This window comes from Eurosta solidaginis, chromosome 3 (genome assembly GCF_040869045.1).
Source record: "Eurosta solidaginis isolate ZX-2024a chromosome 3, ASM4086904v1, whole genome shotgun sequence".
In the NCBI taxonomy this organism is placed as follows: Eukaryota; Metazoa; Arthropoda; class Insecta; order Diptera; family Tephritidae; genus Eurosta; species Eurosta solidaginis.
The window spans coordinates 165080834-165098121 of record NC_090321.1 but is presented as its reverse complement, the minus strand read 5'-3'; the positions used below and the strand labels follow the sequence as shown (position 1 = coordinate 165098121).

Here is a 17288-nt window from a genome sequence, read left to right as displayed (position 1 = left end):
ACCAAACAACGTCTGACGGGTGTGCTAGTATATATATATATATAGCAATATTAAAAATGAATTACTAACTGAAAACATATTTGTATTTAGCGGCAACAGCTTAAGAACTGGCAATTTCGCAAAGGTTGGAGCTTGATGCTGACCATCCAATCCCTGGCTTATGTTTCTGATACCTTTTCGTGAAGAAATACAGGCTTGTGCGGGGTCAGAATATTCCCGCGGTAGGTATGCCTGTCATAAGAGGCGACTAAAATACCAGATTCAAGGGGCTGTGTAGCGCAACCCTTCAGGTTGCCAGCGCAATATATAGCTTCTCCAAACCCAATTGTCAACCTCACCTATCCGCGGCGAATCGTGTTTCACTAATAGACGAGGCTCTGGTGACCCCAAGCTCCTCATGGAACTTGGGGGTGGGGAGGGAGGGAATGGCCTGAAGGTTTAATGTGGCCACATAAATCGTTCCCGAGATGGTCGGGCTAGCACCTCAATGGTGCTGTGGTACCGGAGCGTACCGGATCGGTATCCGGCAAAGGACCATTACATCGATAACACTCCCCTTCGGGGAGCAACCTTATCGCTACAACAACAACAACAACAACAACAACACCAGTTATCAAATTTTTATTTTTGTTATTGTGGTAACAAGTCGTGATCTAAACAGGCTTTGGGTTTAGATATACATATGTACATTTGTTATGAATAAAAATAAAACACAAAATTTTAATACGTTCAGAACGTGCTTAATGCATGTGACTTTGTTGCAATTTATTTGTAATTACTAATAGAATATTGCATTGAATATACGATTATACTTTTAAGTTTAAATTAATTTAATTAAAATATCTATCATATTTTATAATGAAATCGGCCTCTGTATGAGTTGTTGCTATATTTGTTGACACATCGTATTAAGAAAAATTTACTACGGGAAAGTATTTACCTAGCTTACGAATTTTTTTCATGGTTACAAAGCATTTTGAGCCACTGAGTTGAATTGCTTTTGTTAGACTTTTATCTTCGAGAATTAGATCAATATTTTCTATTGAATTCAATTTACAAAAACTTCCATCCTCTATACGCATATTATTCTCAGCAGCGATAATGCCATTAATTATTATTTGCTCCGACTCGATGGAAACTTTGTCTTCGTCATATTCCTCTCTAGTTTCTAGAACCGGAAATGAATTGAGATTAAAAAGCGAAATCCTTAGATCGTTTTGCGTTTCGGATGTAGGACACTTGTGTCGAAAATCGTATTCTTGTGACTCCGTTATGCGATCCAGTGATTGACTCTCACGCACACGTCTCCGACCTGTGCCACTTATTAAAGAATCTGATTTGAAATTGTTATTGGTGCGTGTATTTTTTTCTTTGTCGTCTTTGTGTTGTTTCTTATGTCGCTCTGTATGAGAATTCTTTCGTGTATCATCAGTTTTATTTTGCTAAATTAAAATAAAATATTTAGTTATTGTAGTTTGGTTAAATATTTTTGTAAAAATCAATTAGTCACCTCTTTGCTATGCTTTTGTCCTTCTTTTTTGTCGTTGGAATTCGTGTTTGCACTTGTTACTATATGCGCCGATGGTATTTGTGATCCAGATGGAGGGCACGATTGATCTTGTGAATCACTTGAGTCATCGTGTGAGTCACGACGATGCATTCTAAACCTTACTGGAGTATCACCTACGAATTTATTAATTTTTTTCTTGTTGCGCGCTTTGGTATCATCATCTGATGCCTCGGAACTACTACATGATGGTGTTCGAATTTTACTTAGTTTGCTCCGACGATGGGTCAAAACTGGATTTTTATTACTCATTGGTAAGGGATTTAATTTGCCTATATCAAGATCCTTCATTCCCATTAAGACGTCATCCATTGCGGATAATTTAATATTTCTAGGAGTTGATGTATCTTTTCTAACATTTGTATCACATGCGACATGATTTTCGATTTGGTTAAACTTATTAACTAAATTAGCATCAACTGATGTAGTCATTTTGGTGTGCTCATCTACTTGTGGCGTAATTTTGCTTGATTTTGTTCGCTCTTGAGCAACACAATTCAAACGGCCGTCTGATATTGATTCACGTCGGGTAACAGCCACTCTTAATTCGTTATCATCATTTGTGTTTTCATAGCCAGACTCATCTTCGTCCTCTTCCCGAACAATACTACATTTTCGGCTGCGTTTGTCCTTCGCGAAAAATAATAGAACAAAGTATTAATTGATAAATTAACTTCATATTAATGAGATAAAGAAGTAAGTATTTATCTGTCCCTTTGGGCGAAATTTAGTTAAGCGTATTTTTTTCGTGTTTTCAAAATTTACTTCGTGCCGTTTCCTCAAGTAAAATTAAACGTTTATCTGTCTCTAAAATCATTTTTGGGAGGTAGGTAGGTAGGTTGAACTGGCCGGTCCATGAGGACCTCACATAGACTGATTGAGTCCGTAGTGTTACCAGAAGTTTGTTTTAACGACCAAACTGAAAAACTCTATCAAAAACCAGGACCTATGTTATAAAATAACTCCGTCCTCTTGGCAAATACTAGAAGCTTCCTAGGACTTAAGCCACTTGCTGCTTCTAGATCTGACAGCTGTATCACTCCTAATAGCTGGAGTCTTAGCCTGGCAAGTGCAGGGCACGAGCACAGAACGTGCTCGATCGTTTCCTCCTCCAACCCGCACTTCCTACACCTGCTATCACTGACCAAGCCTAATTTAAAGGCATGTGACGCCAGAAGGCAGTGTCCAGTCAGAATACCCGTCATGAGTCTACAGTCCTCTCTTTTTAATGATAGAAGCAACTGTGTTAGTCTAAGGTTGTAAGACCTACACATAATCTTCGACACTTTACAGCCCCGCGCTTGAACCCACGCCTTTTCTGCTTGGTCGATCATGTGCACCTCTCGCATTCGCTTAATCTCGCCCAATCTAATTGGGACGTCTACGGAGCAAGCTACAAGGTAGATAAATTTAAAAATTCACAAAAAGATACAGTGCTTTAGTTAGGTAGTTCTATCAAAGAGGATAAATTAGGAAAAGAGACGGCAGTCTGCTACCCGAAGCCAATTGCTCGATGTTTTTTATAGCGTAGTTGCTTTTTGATTGTATTTAATTAATTAATTAATTCTCTTTTCAAAAATCACAACTGCACAAGGTCACTACACCGCATGAATAATTGGGAGGCAATTCAAAAAACTTCCTCATATTCGGCATAATTTTTTTGATTTCCAGCGAGTTACTCGCTACTCGTAGCAAACTGGTGGCTCTTATTTTATCTTCTTTGGTTTTATGACTCCCTATCGAATCGCTTGCTAAAATTTTGTAACAATGTTTAATCTTCTAGGCGTATTATACTATATCGTCGGCCTATATTTGGCGTTGATTCTTCCCGTCCCGCTACTACGAGTTCGCCTGATTCTGAGAACAACTATGGCGTTGCTGGTACTAGCACTGCTAGTCTCCGAGTTAACAATTTCAGTAGGGAAGTAACTGCTGTCCCCCTCGTAAAGCTATATTCGTTTCTAGGCTACGCGCTTCGTTCATTCTGTGCACCTGTACACCAAAAAGCCGAGCGGTCACCCTTCTAAGGATTCAAAAAACGTATAAGCCGAAACTGTAGTAGCGGCGTAGGTTAGGTTAGAGTGCCTGCCTCCGCTGTCCGAGCGGAGACTCACGTAGGCCGTTGTGGCCCGTTGTGCTACCACGCGGGGGGCCCCTATTTCCTGTTACCCTACTTTCGAAGAAGAAGAAAGTTTAGACCCCAGTGAGGCTAAACCAGCGCGTTTGCCTAGTGAAAGGCAAGATGTCGTTTGGGTTTATAGATTGAAGCTCCGCAAGGTACCCAAAAGAGTGTCTGTGGAGGCATTGGTACCTGGTTTTTGACAGTGCGGGACAGTGGCACAGATAGTGCTCAACGCTTTCTATCTCCTCCTCGTCCCTACAGCTGCGGCAGAAGTCATTTGTCTGCAGGCCCATATATGCACCGTGAGTGCCCATGAGACAGTGATCTGTAAGAAGGCCCACTAGTGGGCTTATAAAGATACGGTTTAACAATATCACCGATCGCGATCTCTTTTCATCCAGCTTAGGCCAGATTTGCTTGGATATACTACATGTAGGTTCCCTCGCCCATCTGGCGTTTGCCTGATCCGTGAAAAGAGATCGCAGGTGGTATTTGCAAGTGTTTAGAGGAGGGCTGGCCCAACCAGCGGAGGTTATTGTTTGCAGGTTGGTGCCTTCCCAAGCTAGCTCATCCGCGGCCCATATTATGCTTAGGTTGCAATTTTCAGCTAGTTTGTTGGGGGTTTCTCTGCACTTCAATGCCACTAGTGACGAGGTGTTACTGCATTTCAGGGATTTTATGGCAGCTTGGCTGTCAGAGAAAATTGAAATAGAATTGGTCACCTGCAGGTTAGCAAGATAGCGGGCTTCTTCCCAGATAGCTATGAGTTCAGCCTGAAAAACACTGCAGTGATCGGGTAGGCGAAAGCTCTCGCTTAGATTGAGCTTCTCCGAGAATATTCCGCTGCCGACTCTGTTGTTTAGTTTGGAGCCATCTGTAAAAACGGAGAATTCGTGTGATCCCGGCTCCACGCCGTTTGCCCACTCGTTCCTCTCTGGGATTCTTGTGGAAAATTTGTTGTCCCAGCATGGGGACGATGTTGTATGGTCCAATTTCAAGAAGGTTTCGGGGACTTGCTTCAGGATCCGGGTGTGTCCAAACCTGCAGTCCCTCCATGGTTCGATAGCGTTGAGCCTTGCCGCGTTGCAGGAGGCACAGTATCTACCATATAGATCAGTTGGGAGAAGGAATAATATGGTTTCAAGAGCTTTGGTGGGAGTGGAGAGAAGGACACCGCTGGTGAGCATTGCCGCCATCCTCTGCACTCTCGTTACTTTACTCTTGTTAGATTCGATATCGAGTGCCGTCCACCATACGGTGACGGCGTAGAAGAGTATGGGTCTCACCACTGCCGTATAGATCCAATGGACTATGCGTGGCTGGAGACCCCACCTTTTTCCGATTGCCGACTTACAAGCGTAGAGAGCCATTGTGGCTTTACTAGATCGTTCCTCCACATTTCGCTTCCAGTCAAGTTTTCTGTGTAGAATAACTCCGAGATATTTAACCTCGGTAGAGAGTTTGATTTCCTTCCCGTTAGGGACGGGAGGGTAAATTCCGGTATACTGCGTTTGCGGGTAAAAAGCACCATCTCAGTTTTTTCACTGCTGATGCTGAGTCCGCATTCCATAGACCAAGTGTTTGTTAGATTAAGAGCATTTTGCAAGAGTTCGCCAAGCACCGGAAGGTGTTTGCCGGTAACTGTCAAGACTATGTCGTCGGCATATGCAATGACTTGGCATCCGGTGGGCTGTAGTATAGGTAACAGAGCGTTCACCGTCAGGTTCCATAGTAGAGGGGAAAGAACGCCCCCCTGGGGGGTTCCTCTGTTGGTATACCTTATTAAAGATGAGCTGCCCAGCTCAGAGATAATGATTCTCTTGTTTGGTAGCGGCGTAATGAGTGATGCTGCTGTTCTTAATTCTAACTTAAATTTAAAGATTGGTACATTTTTAATGGAGAATACTATCTGCCATTCTAATAAAGAATGTGGGTATCTACATTTTCTTCGAATATGAGTTATTTACAACTCGTCTTGGAAATGCGAATTTATTCCGAAAAAAAAATTTTGTGCACATTGCAAATATACAAAGTTATAGTGATTTTAAATTCACACTTTTGCAGTATCTACACTATTTTCCACAAATCCTAATGAAAAATGTGGGTATTATAAATTGGTTGGGTATTTCAATTATTTTACACGATGTTTAAGGATTAAGTTGAAACACGACTTTTCTAGTCTTTAGATTTACCGGAAGTGCCGGCCACCATATGTATTGTCAAGGTTGCCGTCTATTTTCATATCGATAGTTTTACAATATTAACAATAGGGTTGCTTAACTCTTAATAACTTAAGCTACAGTATCTACACTTTTTGTACGAAATCAAGTTAAAGTACATGTTTTCTAATAAAAAAAAACACCGTATCTAAGCAGATAAGTCTTTTTTAAGTGTTCTTAGCTTTTTCACGACTACTTTCCTTTTAAAAAAATTGTATGTGCTAAATTTTTGAAAATCATCCTACCCATAATCGATTCGTTTTGGTGTGGTGATTTTCCGTCATCCCTTTTTATACTCAGTTGAGCAGAGCTAACAGAGTATATTAAATTTGATTCGATAACGGTTGGTTGTACAGGTATAAAGGAATCGAGATAGATCTACAGGATCAGTTGATCAGGATCTACATTTTGGTGCGCACGCAACCGCAATCGTTCCAAGAATTCAGAGCCGTAATAAAATCCTCAAATCCCTTGCTGGCAGTACCTGGGGAAAAGATAAAGAAACGCTCTTGACCACATACAAAGCAATTAGCCAGCCGATTACGTGCTACGCGTCACCCATATGGTCGCCAAGCCTAAAAACCACCCACTGGAAGAAACTACAGGCCTGCCAAAATACTGCTCTCAGAATCGCCACGGGCTGTCTTCCTATGTCCCCAGAACACCATCTGCATAATGAGGCGAGAATACTCCCCATCAGGGAGAGAAATGAGATGCTGACCAAACAGTTTCTGTTGAATACCCAGAAACCTGGGCATCCCAACAGACACTGATTGACGAACCAGCACCGCCTAGGGGCCTAAGGAGTCATCTCCGTAAGCATTTTGAGGAAATACGGCACCTGAGAACCCAGCCGTATGAAGCGAAAAAACACAAGGAGGTCCTTGGTGAACTCCATAGACAGGCGTCGGACCTTTATGTCGGGAATTGCCCGGTGAACCCAGTACTTGAAGAAAAATATCCAGAACTCGCGGAAGAGGAACGCATACTCCCCAGGGAAACGCGCGTCACTCTTGCTCAACTTCGTTCTGGATACTGTAACAGGTTAAACTCTTACCTATCCAGAATCAACCCCGACATACAAAATGTATGCCCCGCTTGCAATGTGTCCCCACATGACACCAACCATCTCTTTAATTGTAATGTGGAACCAACGCCTCTAACACCCCTTTCCTTATGGTCCACCCCTGTTGAAACGGCAAGTTTCCTTGGACTCCCGTTAGAGGATATTGATGACAATTTGTGATCGGTCGCGGCTATTAGGTGGGGCGAGCATTGCTACAACAACAACAACAACAACAACAATCGAGATAGATATAGACTTCTATATATCAAAACCATCAGTATCGAAAAAAAATTTGATTGAGCCATGTCCGTCCGTCCGTCTGTCCGTTAACACGATAACTTGAGTAAATTTTGAGGTATCTTGATGAAATTTGGTATGTAGGTTCCTGGTCACCCATCTCAGATCGCTATTTAAAATGAACGACATCGGACTACAACCACGCCCACTTTTTCGATATCGAAAATTTCGAAAAACCGAAAAAGTGCGATAATTCATTACCAAAGATGGATAAAGCGATGAAACTTGGTAGGTGGGTTCACCTTACGACGCAAAATAGAAAATTAGTTAAATTTTGGACAATGGGCGTGGCACCGCCCACTTTTAAAAGAACGTAATTTAAAAGTTTTGCAAGCTGTAATTTGGTAGTCGTTGAAGATATCATGATGAAATTTGGTAGGAACGTTACTCCTCTTACTCTATGTGAGCTAAATAAAAATTAGCGAAATCGGATGACGAACACGCCCACTTTAAAAAAAAAAAATTTTTAATTCAAACTTTAACCAAAAATTTAATATCTTTACAGTATATAAGTAAATTATGTCAACATTCAACTCCAGTAATGATATGGTGCAACAAAGTACAAAAATAAAAGAAAATTGCAAAATGGGCGTGGCTCCGCCCTTTTTCATTTAATTTGTCTAAAATACTTTTAATGCCATAAGTCGAACAAAAATTTACCAATCCTTGTGAAATTGGGTAGGGGCATAGATTCTATGACGATAATTGTTTTCTGTAAAAAGGGGGGAAATCGGTTGAAGCCACGCCCAGTTTTTATACACAGTCGACCGTCTGTCCTTCCGTTCGGCCGTTAACACGATAACTTGAGCCAAAATCGATATATCTTTACTATAATTAGTTCGCGTACTTATCTGAGCTCATTTTATCTTGGTATAAAAAATTACCGAAATCCGACTATGACCACGCCTACTTTTTCGAAATCGAAAATTACGAAAAATGAAAAAAATGCCATAATTCTATACCAAATATGAAAATAGGGATGAAACATGGTAATTGGATTGGTTTATTGACGCAAAATATAACTTTAGAATAAAACTTTGTAAAATGGGTGTGACACCTGCCATATTAAGTAGGAGAAAATGAAAAAGTATTGCAGGGCGAAATCAAAAGCCCTTGGAATCTTGGCAGGAATACTGTTTGGTATTACATATATAAATAAATAAGCGGTACCCGACAGATGATGTTATGGGTCACCCTGGTCCACATTTTGGTCGATATCTCGAAAACGTCTTCAAATATACAACTAAGGGCCACTCCCTTTTAAAACCCTCATTAATACCTTTAATTTGATACCCATATCGTACAAACGCATTCTAGAGTCACCCGTGGTCCACCTTTATGGCGATATCTCGAAAAAACCGTCCACCTGTAGAACTAGGGCGCACTCCCTTTTAAAATACTCATTAACATCTTTCATTTGATACCCATATCGTACAAACGCATTCTAGAGTCACCCCTGGTCCACCTTTATGTCTATATCACGAAATGGCGTCCACCTGTAGAACTAAGGCCCAATCCTTTTTAAAATACTCATTAATACCTTTAATTTGATACCCATATCGTACAAACGCATTCTAGAGTCACCCGTGGCCCACCTTTATGGCGATATCTCGAAAAAGCCGTCCACCTATAGAACTAAGGCCCACTCCCTTTTAAAATACTCATTAACACCTTTCATTTGATACCCATATTGTACAAACGCATTCTAGAGTCACGCCTGGTCCACCTTTATGGCGATATCCCGAAATGGCGTCCACCTATAGAACTAAGACCCACTTCCTTTTAAAATACTCATTAACACCTTTTATTTGATACCCATATCGTACAAACGCATTCTAGAGTCACCCCTGTCCACATTTATGGCGATATCCCGAAATGGCGTCCACCTATAGAACCATGGCCCACTCCCTTTTAAAATACTCTTTAATACCTTCCATTTGATACCCATGTCATGCAAAACACATTCCAGGGTTACCCTAGGTTAATTTTCCTACATGGTGATTTTTCCTTATTTTGTCTCCAAAGCTCTCAGCTGAGTATGTAATGTTCGGTTACACCCGAACTTAGCTTTCCTTACTTGTTTGGATACAAACCGGTTTTGGCGTTGCACCATCATCAGCGTCGAATTTCAAAAATTCTAATACAGTTTTAAAATTGACACTGATGATGGTACGATTTTAGAACGAAAATCGACACTGATGATAGCGCAACGCCGAAAACGGTTTGTCACCAAACCAAATTTGATAAGGAGCGAACGAAAATCGTTCCAGTATACATCAGTTACCCATAATCCTTCCCCATATAACCTATTTAATAAACTCATCCTGACGACTTGTGTCTTTCACAAAATGCTGGAAAGCTGCTAAAATTATACTGATTCCCAAACAAAACTATGAGTACCGGCCAACAGCCATACACCATTTCACTCCAAGGCCGTTGAGCGCGTTTTACATGGCCAGATTGCTACATATACAGTCTGATTTCCGCTCAAAAAGAAGCTGTACTACGACACTCCATTATGCAGAAGAAGATATAAGGGAGCGCATCGATGGTAAATTAACGGCTTTCTTAACCCTTCGTGACCACTCCAAAGCGTTTGACTCTGTCGACCATACAGTACTATGTAAGAAGCTGAAAACCCTGTTTAACTCCAGCTTTGCACTCAACTTAATTAGTTCTTATCTAGACGGCAGAGCCCAGTATGCGTAGATAGTAGAAAGTCAAACTTGTTAGACGTTTCGCGAGGTGTTCCCCGTATAATTTTTATAGATTCTCTCATACCCCATGCGCTTGTATGTGTGAGCGACACTTCCACAATCACAATTGCATACCTTTAGGAGCATTTCAGATAAGATATCTGCATGTGCTTGTGCGTTGCTTCTCCGCCGCGTGCACGCGTATGTGTAGACATAATGATTGAATTATTGATGTGAATTCACGTCACTGCTTAGCATCGGCCTAGAGATGGCAGTACCCTTTAGTGCCGCCATCATTCGTAATACTGCCCTCCACCTAAGTCTGATCGTCCCGATCAGACAAATCTCTCGATCTAAACGCTGCTAGCATCTCCAAATGAACCACCCTTCTACTCCGTGGTTTCCCAATTGTTTGTATGCGGTAGATGACATCACTGATCCTCTTCACAACTCTGTACGGGCCTTCCCAGCTGCACCGATATTTGGATGGAACACCTTTCCGCCGGTGAGGGTTGTATAGCAGTATCAAATCTCCCTCCAAGAAACCTTCCGAATTAAAGTTCTTGTCATACCTGTGTTTCATCTTACTTCTCATTACCCTGGGCCGTTCCCTCACACTCTGTTGCTTGGCCAATGAAGAACTACTTCGCAGAGCTTGATCTTGACGGATTGACTTTGCATCATCAGTATCGTGTTGACGTTTCACAACAGTAGTGCGCGCTGGCTTGAAACCACCCTTGCATTCTTTCTGGAAAATTCTTTCAGTCGTTTTAGTGCGTCCATTAGGATTTGTCAATGTCAGTGTTTTTCTCGCAGGCACCTTTGATTTAGATTTATTTGGCCCATTCGATCCATCAACCTTTGCTTTATCTACTTTCCTTGACTTTCGTGGCCTCCGTCGAATCTCCTCCACCAATACCCGATTACTGCTGAACCCTTTCTCCAAACTAAAGTCAAGTGGTATATCCTGGTTCTTATAGCGCATAATCTTTCTCCGCATATCGATCCTGATGTCATGGTCAACTAAGAAGTCCACTTCCAATATGACTTCATCAACAATCTCCGCCACAACGAAATTGTGTAGAACCATGACCTTCCCAATTAGGACTTCACATATCACTTCTCCCAGGACGGTTATACTCGCCTGTGACCGTACGCAACCTTGCTCCAGGTAACGGTTTTACTCTCCTGTTGACTAAATCAGATCGAATCAAGGAATAAGATGCGCCCGTAACTACAGTCAGTACACGCTCCTTGCCATCCACATTCCCTCTGACGGTAAGACTGCTTGATTTCTTTATAATTTGCGACACAGATATCACAGGACATTCAATAGCTGCAGCTAGCTCTCGATTTTTACATCTGGCACGCTCTTGCTCATCTCCTCCAGCTTTGCGTTTACGGCCACCCAAGTTGGAAATACCAGGACCAAGATCGCAATGACGTGCAATGTGACCGGGTTTCCCGCATTTGATAACTCTTTCACTCCGCTTTTGCGATCCTTTCAGCGCCTCCAATATTGCGTCTACCCACTCTGGCCTTTCTACTTCCACACGGCGTGCTTTGAAAACTGGCTTACACAGAAGCGACGCTGTTTCCTGAATCAGAGCATGTGATACCGTTTCTGCGAATGTTAGTTTTGGATTCGCATATGTAGCCCGCTTCGTTTCCACATCTCGTATGCCATTTATGAAACTGGATTTTTACTCTTTCAGTGTATTCCACGGGTGCGTCCGCATTTGCGAGATGAGCCAATCTTTCAATATCTGAAGCAAACTCCTGCAATGTCTCATTTGCTTTTTGGTAGCGGTTTTGCAACTCAATTTGGAATATCTGTTTTCTATGCTCGCTTCCATGACGTCGTTCTACAGCAGCCATCAATGCTTCATAGTTGTTCCGCTCTCCTTCGGGAATCGTCTGTAGGATTTCGGCTGCTGGCCCCTTCAATGCTACGAATAGAGCTGCAACTTTATCTTCAGCATTCCAGTTGTTCACTGCTGCGGTCTTCTCAAACTGTAGCTTAAAGACCTGGAAAGGAACAGAACCGTCAAAGGATGGTGTTTTTACCTTTGGACTGCTTGCTGAAACAGCTGGGCGATTTAATTGCAACTCTTGTATACGACCTCTCAAAGCATCCACCTCGGCTTCGATTTTTTCCTCAAACTGCGTTATTTTCTCGTCCATACGCGCTTCGAGTTTTGATGATATACGCGCCTCTTGCGCTTCGAGTTGTATTGTTATGCGTGCCTCTTGTTCTTTCAGTTGTGTTTCCATCTTTGATGTAATCTGTGTCGACATACTGTGGCAACTCTGGCTAAGCAAGTCGAAAGTTTCTTTGCTCGTCTATTTGAAAATTTAATAAATTGATTTGAAGTGTCATACAATTGCTAAATATATGGTTATATCCTTTCTATTGATCGGAAGTTAATGGACGTATTTTGCTCTCTGGCGTATTTCTTGTAGAAATTGATAATTGCGAATCTAAAATTAAATTGTAGTGCAACAACAATAACTAGTGAATTTAAAATTGCATTGCATGCAACAACAACCAGTGCAAGAAAAGTAAATACACTGCGCCATTACTAACTAGTCTGACACTTGCCAAGCGGTCAACTGCGCCACCTGTGTGTGAAGACATCTGTCCATCAGTTTATATTAAGGTGACCAGACGTTCGTTATTGAATCTAAAAGTACCTTAAGTAAGACTTAATAAAATTCTTATATATTGCGATGTCTTTTGCTGCTCCCACCTCCGTGCTCCCAAGCGTAAACTGAGCACTGTTTCTCCAACTGCTAAGGTGGTTAAGCTTGATGAAAGTATCACCCTTGAGAAGGTCTTTGCCAAGCTGACCGAACTTGAAGTGACAGTTCAACAGCACACTGAACAATTGCGTTAGGTTGACAGAGGTGGAAAATAAGCTTTGTTGTAAGCGAATGGAGGAAGAATATATCAGTGCTTAATGCTACGATTGCTGAATCGTCTGCTCGAATCTCTGGTTTGGAAGCTAATGCGATGAAATTTGAAGAGGACATGGCATGCATGAAAAATATGTTAGCTGGTGTCATTGAACAGAGTGCTGCGCCGGATATCTCCGCTGATGCGGTTGCTTTCGGCATCCCATATCTTGAAGGTGAAGACTTAAAACGTGTATTTAACCTGGTGTGTAAATCTATCGACTTCCATTCTCCTCAAATAAGAGATATTTTTCGCACAAAACCTTCAAATTTAAATCCAAATAGTGCTATTATTATAAAATTTCACTCGCCTCTCGACCGTAACCGGACCCTGCGAGCGTTTCGTGAGCATCGGAAAAGAACAAAGTCGGCTATTCCCCTAAATCCTCTTGGTTGTGAGGGTTTTTTTCATATTTATGAAAGCCTCTCTAAAGAGAATAGACTTCTGCTGCAAGAAGCTGTCAAATTGCGACGAAATGGGAAGCTGAAGTCAGCATTTACAATTAGAGGTGCAGTGTATGTGAGGAGTGACAGCGCTGCGAACAGCCCGCCAACTGCCATAAGCTGCGTAGACGACTTACATCAGTTTCGCTAGTTTAGTCTTAAGTATTTGTCCTAGTTGTAATGAATTAATCTTTGTAAGGGTAGTTAATCTCAGTTATTGCACTTTCTTGATTTATTTACTTTCTTGTTTTCTTAAAGTTGCTTTTCACTTGTGCTGTCCTAATGTTGGTGGGTAATGAAGCGAATAGCATTGGCGATAATAGTCTTGTACTTATGAATATTTTATGCAGTCGTCAAAAGGGTTTTAATGTCGTACACTTTAATGTGAGAAGCCTAAATATTGCGAAAATGGATCAGGTTAGGAGAACATTTGAGCAATCTTCGGTGGATGTTATATGTGTGTCGGAGACATGGCTTAGGCATGAGATAAAGGATGCGCACTTTGAGATAGATGGGTATACGATGTATCGAAATGATCGAATGAATAAAAAGGGTGGTGGGGTAGCCATTTACTGCAAAAAATATCTAAAATCGAGCATGGTATCCCATGCAGGCGGAGTTACAACTGAGTACTTGTTGGTTCAGGTCTCCAGTCCCCTGTCTAAAGTCCTCTTGTCTTGTGTGTACAATGCCAATAGATGTTTTAGTGGAAATGATTTCTTTAATACGTTGTCTGTAGTAGCTGTTGATTATGATGAAATAATAGTATGTGGTGATTTTAATGTAAATATGTTATCACGTGATATGTATAGCTCCCGCCTTTTAGATGACATGTCTAGTGTTGGTCTTTCTTTAGTAAATTCCTCTGTACCGACTAGATATGGGAATAATTGTTGTCCTAGTCTACTAGATTATTTTATTGTGTCTGATTTGTCTTCTGTCTTAAAGTTCGACCAAATTTCGTTTGTGTCTGACCATGATTTAATTTTCTGTTCCTTTGACATTACTTTTGATCATGGCAATTTAGTTTCGGTTCCTTCAAGTTTTCCTGACTATCGCTCGATCAATTTTAACAATTTGAGTACTGAGATGTCTAGGGTAGACTGGACTTATTGCTGGAGCTTGCCATCGGTAAATGACAAGCTAAACTTTTTAAATACTATATTGTTATCTTTTTATAATGCTCATGTACCGATGCGCACAGTTCAGCGAAAATCTCGATCGTGGCCATGGTTCAACAAAACTGCTCGTGACATAATCTGTAAACGTAACAAAGCCTATGCAGTATGGAAACGGAATCGCACTGATATAAACTGGCGTTCATATGCGAATATACGGAATGTAGCTACTGCTACTATAAAACATGAGAAGCAGGCATACTTTCGAAAAATGTTAAATTGTGAACTTCCTAATAATGTGTTGTGGCGTAACTTGAAAAGTCTTCGCGTACATGTTAAAGACAATCCTGATTGCTCGCTCGACCCTGAAGATCTGAATGCATTATTCGTTAATTATGCTACCTCTTCCAATGTCCCAATCACCCACCCGATACATTGTCCTGTGAATTTTCCCCAGAAATTTGAATTTTGTGCTGTGTCGGAGCATGATGTGGTGAGATGCATTTATAAGGTACGCTCAAATGGTATTGGTGATGATGGTATTCCTGTAAAATTTATAAAAATTGTTCTTCCACATATACTGCCAGCCCTGACCCACATTATCAACCACTGCATCACAACCCTTGTTTTGTGCTTTCCTGATGTCTGGAAGATCGCATCTGTCCTTCCTGTAGCTAAAAATAAGTCCGCCTGCCGCATAAGTGATTTTCGTCCCATAAGCATCCTTCCTGCGTTGTCGAAGACCTTTGAGAGCTTGTTATCAGAACAGATCCATGCTTATATTGACAAGTTCAATCTACTTTCCCCATTCCAGTCTGGATTTAGAGCAAAGCATAGCTGTTCAACTGCAATAATCAAAATCTTGGATGATATTTGGGCGCCCTATGATAGTAACAAGATAACTATGTTGTGTCTGCTCGACTTTTCCAAAGCGTTTGATTCTGTCAACCACACGTTGTTGTGCATGAAGCTAAAGTCTTATTTTGGTTTTGGGGACTCTGCCTTAGGTCTCATGAGGAGTTACTTGGGTGGTAGAGCGCAACGAGTGAAGGTGGGATCGCAAGTCTCTAGTCTTAAGATGTTATCAAATGGTGTCCCCCAAGGTTCTATACTTGGACTGTTATTATTTAGCCTATTTATTAATGACATATTTACCACCTGCAGGTATGCTCAAATGCATGCTTATGCAGATGATATACAACTTTATATGTCTGGAACACATGCGCAAGTTTCTGAACTTTGTGCCAAGTTTAATAGTGATTTGTCAGCTATTTCGTCTTGGGCGCAAAAAAATTATCTTTCCCTTAATAGTGATAAATCGTATGTGCTACCTATATCTAAAAGGCAAATTAACTCATCAAATCTACCAGCTTTATATATCAATTATAAGTGCCTTAAGTACGTGTCTAAAGTAAGGAATCTGGGGGTTGTTATTAACTCTAGTCTCTCTTGTGATGATCATATTAACGCTGTTATCAGTAAAGTTTACTACACTCTACGTAATCTACGAATGTCTGCCCCCTTCACCCCACTTGGAATTAGGAAGCGGCTTGCTATACAACTAATGCTACCAATTATCTGCTATTCGGATTGTATATACAGCAAATTAGATTCAAAATCGGCACATAAGATTGATGTCGCCTTTAATCATATCACGCGGTATGTCTTCGGGTTGGCTAGGTATGATCATATATCAGCGTGGCGAACGAGTCTCTTGGGTTGTGAAATATCTGAGTATCTTAAGGCTAGGAACTGTATATTTTTGTGTCGTGTGATTGCTGATAAAATGCCTACTTATTTATATAACAAGCTAACATTTTCTAGATCTGCTCGCATAAATGACTTGATCGTGCCCAGCTACAATTATCTAAACTCTGCAAGACTTTTCTTTGTCAATGCTATCCGCATTTGGAACTCTATCCCCAACTCGGTTCGTAATAGCTTAAGTAGAAGCAACCTTAAGAATGTTATATTTTCTTTCTTTGGTAAAGTTTATACAAATTAGAATCTGAGTTTAGCTACTTATTAATCTAGTCAATCATTGTTGCTAAATGTCCTTGTCACAATTCTTGTGAAACTTATATATTATCACTTTTATTACTTTATGGAATAATATATACATTTTTAAGTTTTAAGTTTTAAAAAAATTATACTCATTATTATGTAACCATTGTTGCACTATAAAAGATCATACAAGATCTTATTGTGCTAATACTGTCAGTAAATAAATGAAATGAAAAATGAAAAATTTCTGACATACGCGTTTCTTGTGCTTCAATCTTCGATGTAATATGTGTCGACATTACTGACATACGCGTTTCTTGTGCTTCAATCTTCGATGTAATCTGTGTCGACATATATGACATACGCGTTTCTTGTGCTTTAATCTTCGATGTTATTTCTGACGAGATTTCTGACATTTGCGACGACATTGATGTTACTGTCGATGTTTGTGCAGATATTGCAGCCAAAATCATGTTCAAGTCTGTGCTCGTTATAATGCAAATCTACCTTACGTTTCAATCACTTGTTTACATATTTATGAAATTAAGTTAAGTACTGTATGCAATTGAAAAGATTGTCAGATAATTGTTTTTGAGTAGTAGGCCGGGTGAAAAAATAAAATTAAATTGGGAGTTGAATTGAGGATTTCAAAGAGTTGAGTTCTGAAAGTTTTCATTTAAAATAGTTTTGGCTACCAGCCTTAACATTGTAAATTTTACCAAGTAGCGCAACTAACAGCTGATCGGTGAAAATTCGCACATTTACACGCACAGTTCTCGACTCAGTTTAAAAAAAAAACT

General features: G+C 40.6%; 1 protein-coding gene across 1 annotated transcript in view; it reads right to left on the bottom strand.

Annotated features, from left to right (window-relative positions):
• Positions 1-718: 718 nt before the first annotated feature.
• The window catches only part of Snrk (SNF related kinase), a 42448-nt gene continuing 25878 nt past the window's right edge, over positions 719-17288 (bottom strand). The window contains exons 7-8 of the mRNA XM_067773715.1: positions 1511-2197; positions 719-1442 (exon numbers count right to left, since the gene is read on the bottom strand). Coding sequence (XP_067629816.1) covers positions 909-1442; positions 1511-2197 — 1221 coding nt within the window. The 3' untranslated portion in view covers positions 719-908. The remainder of the gene's footprint in view (positions 1443-1510; positions 2198-17288) is intronic.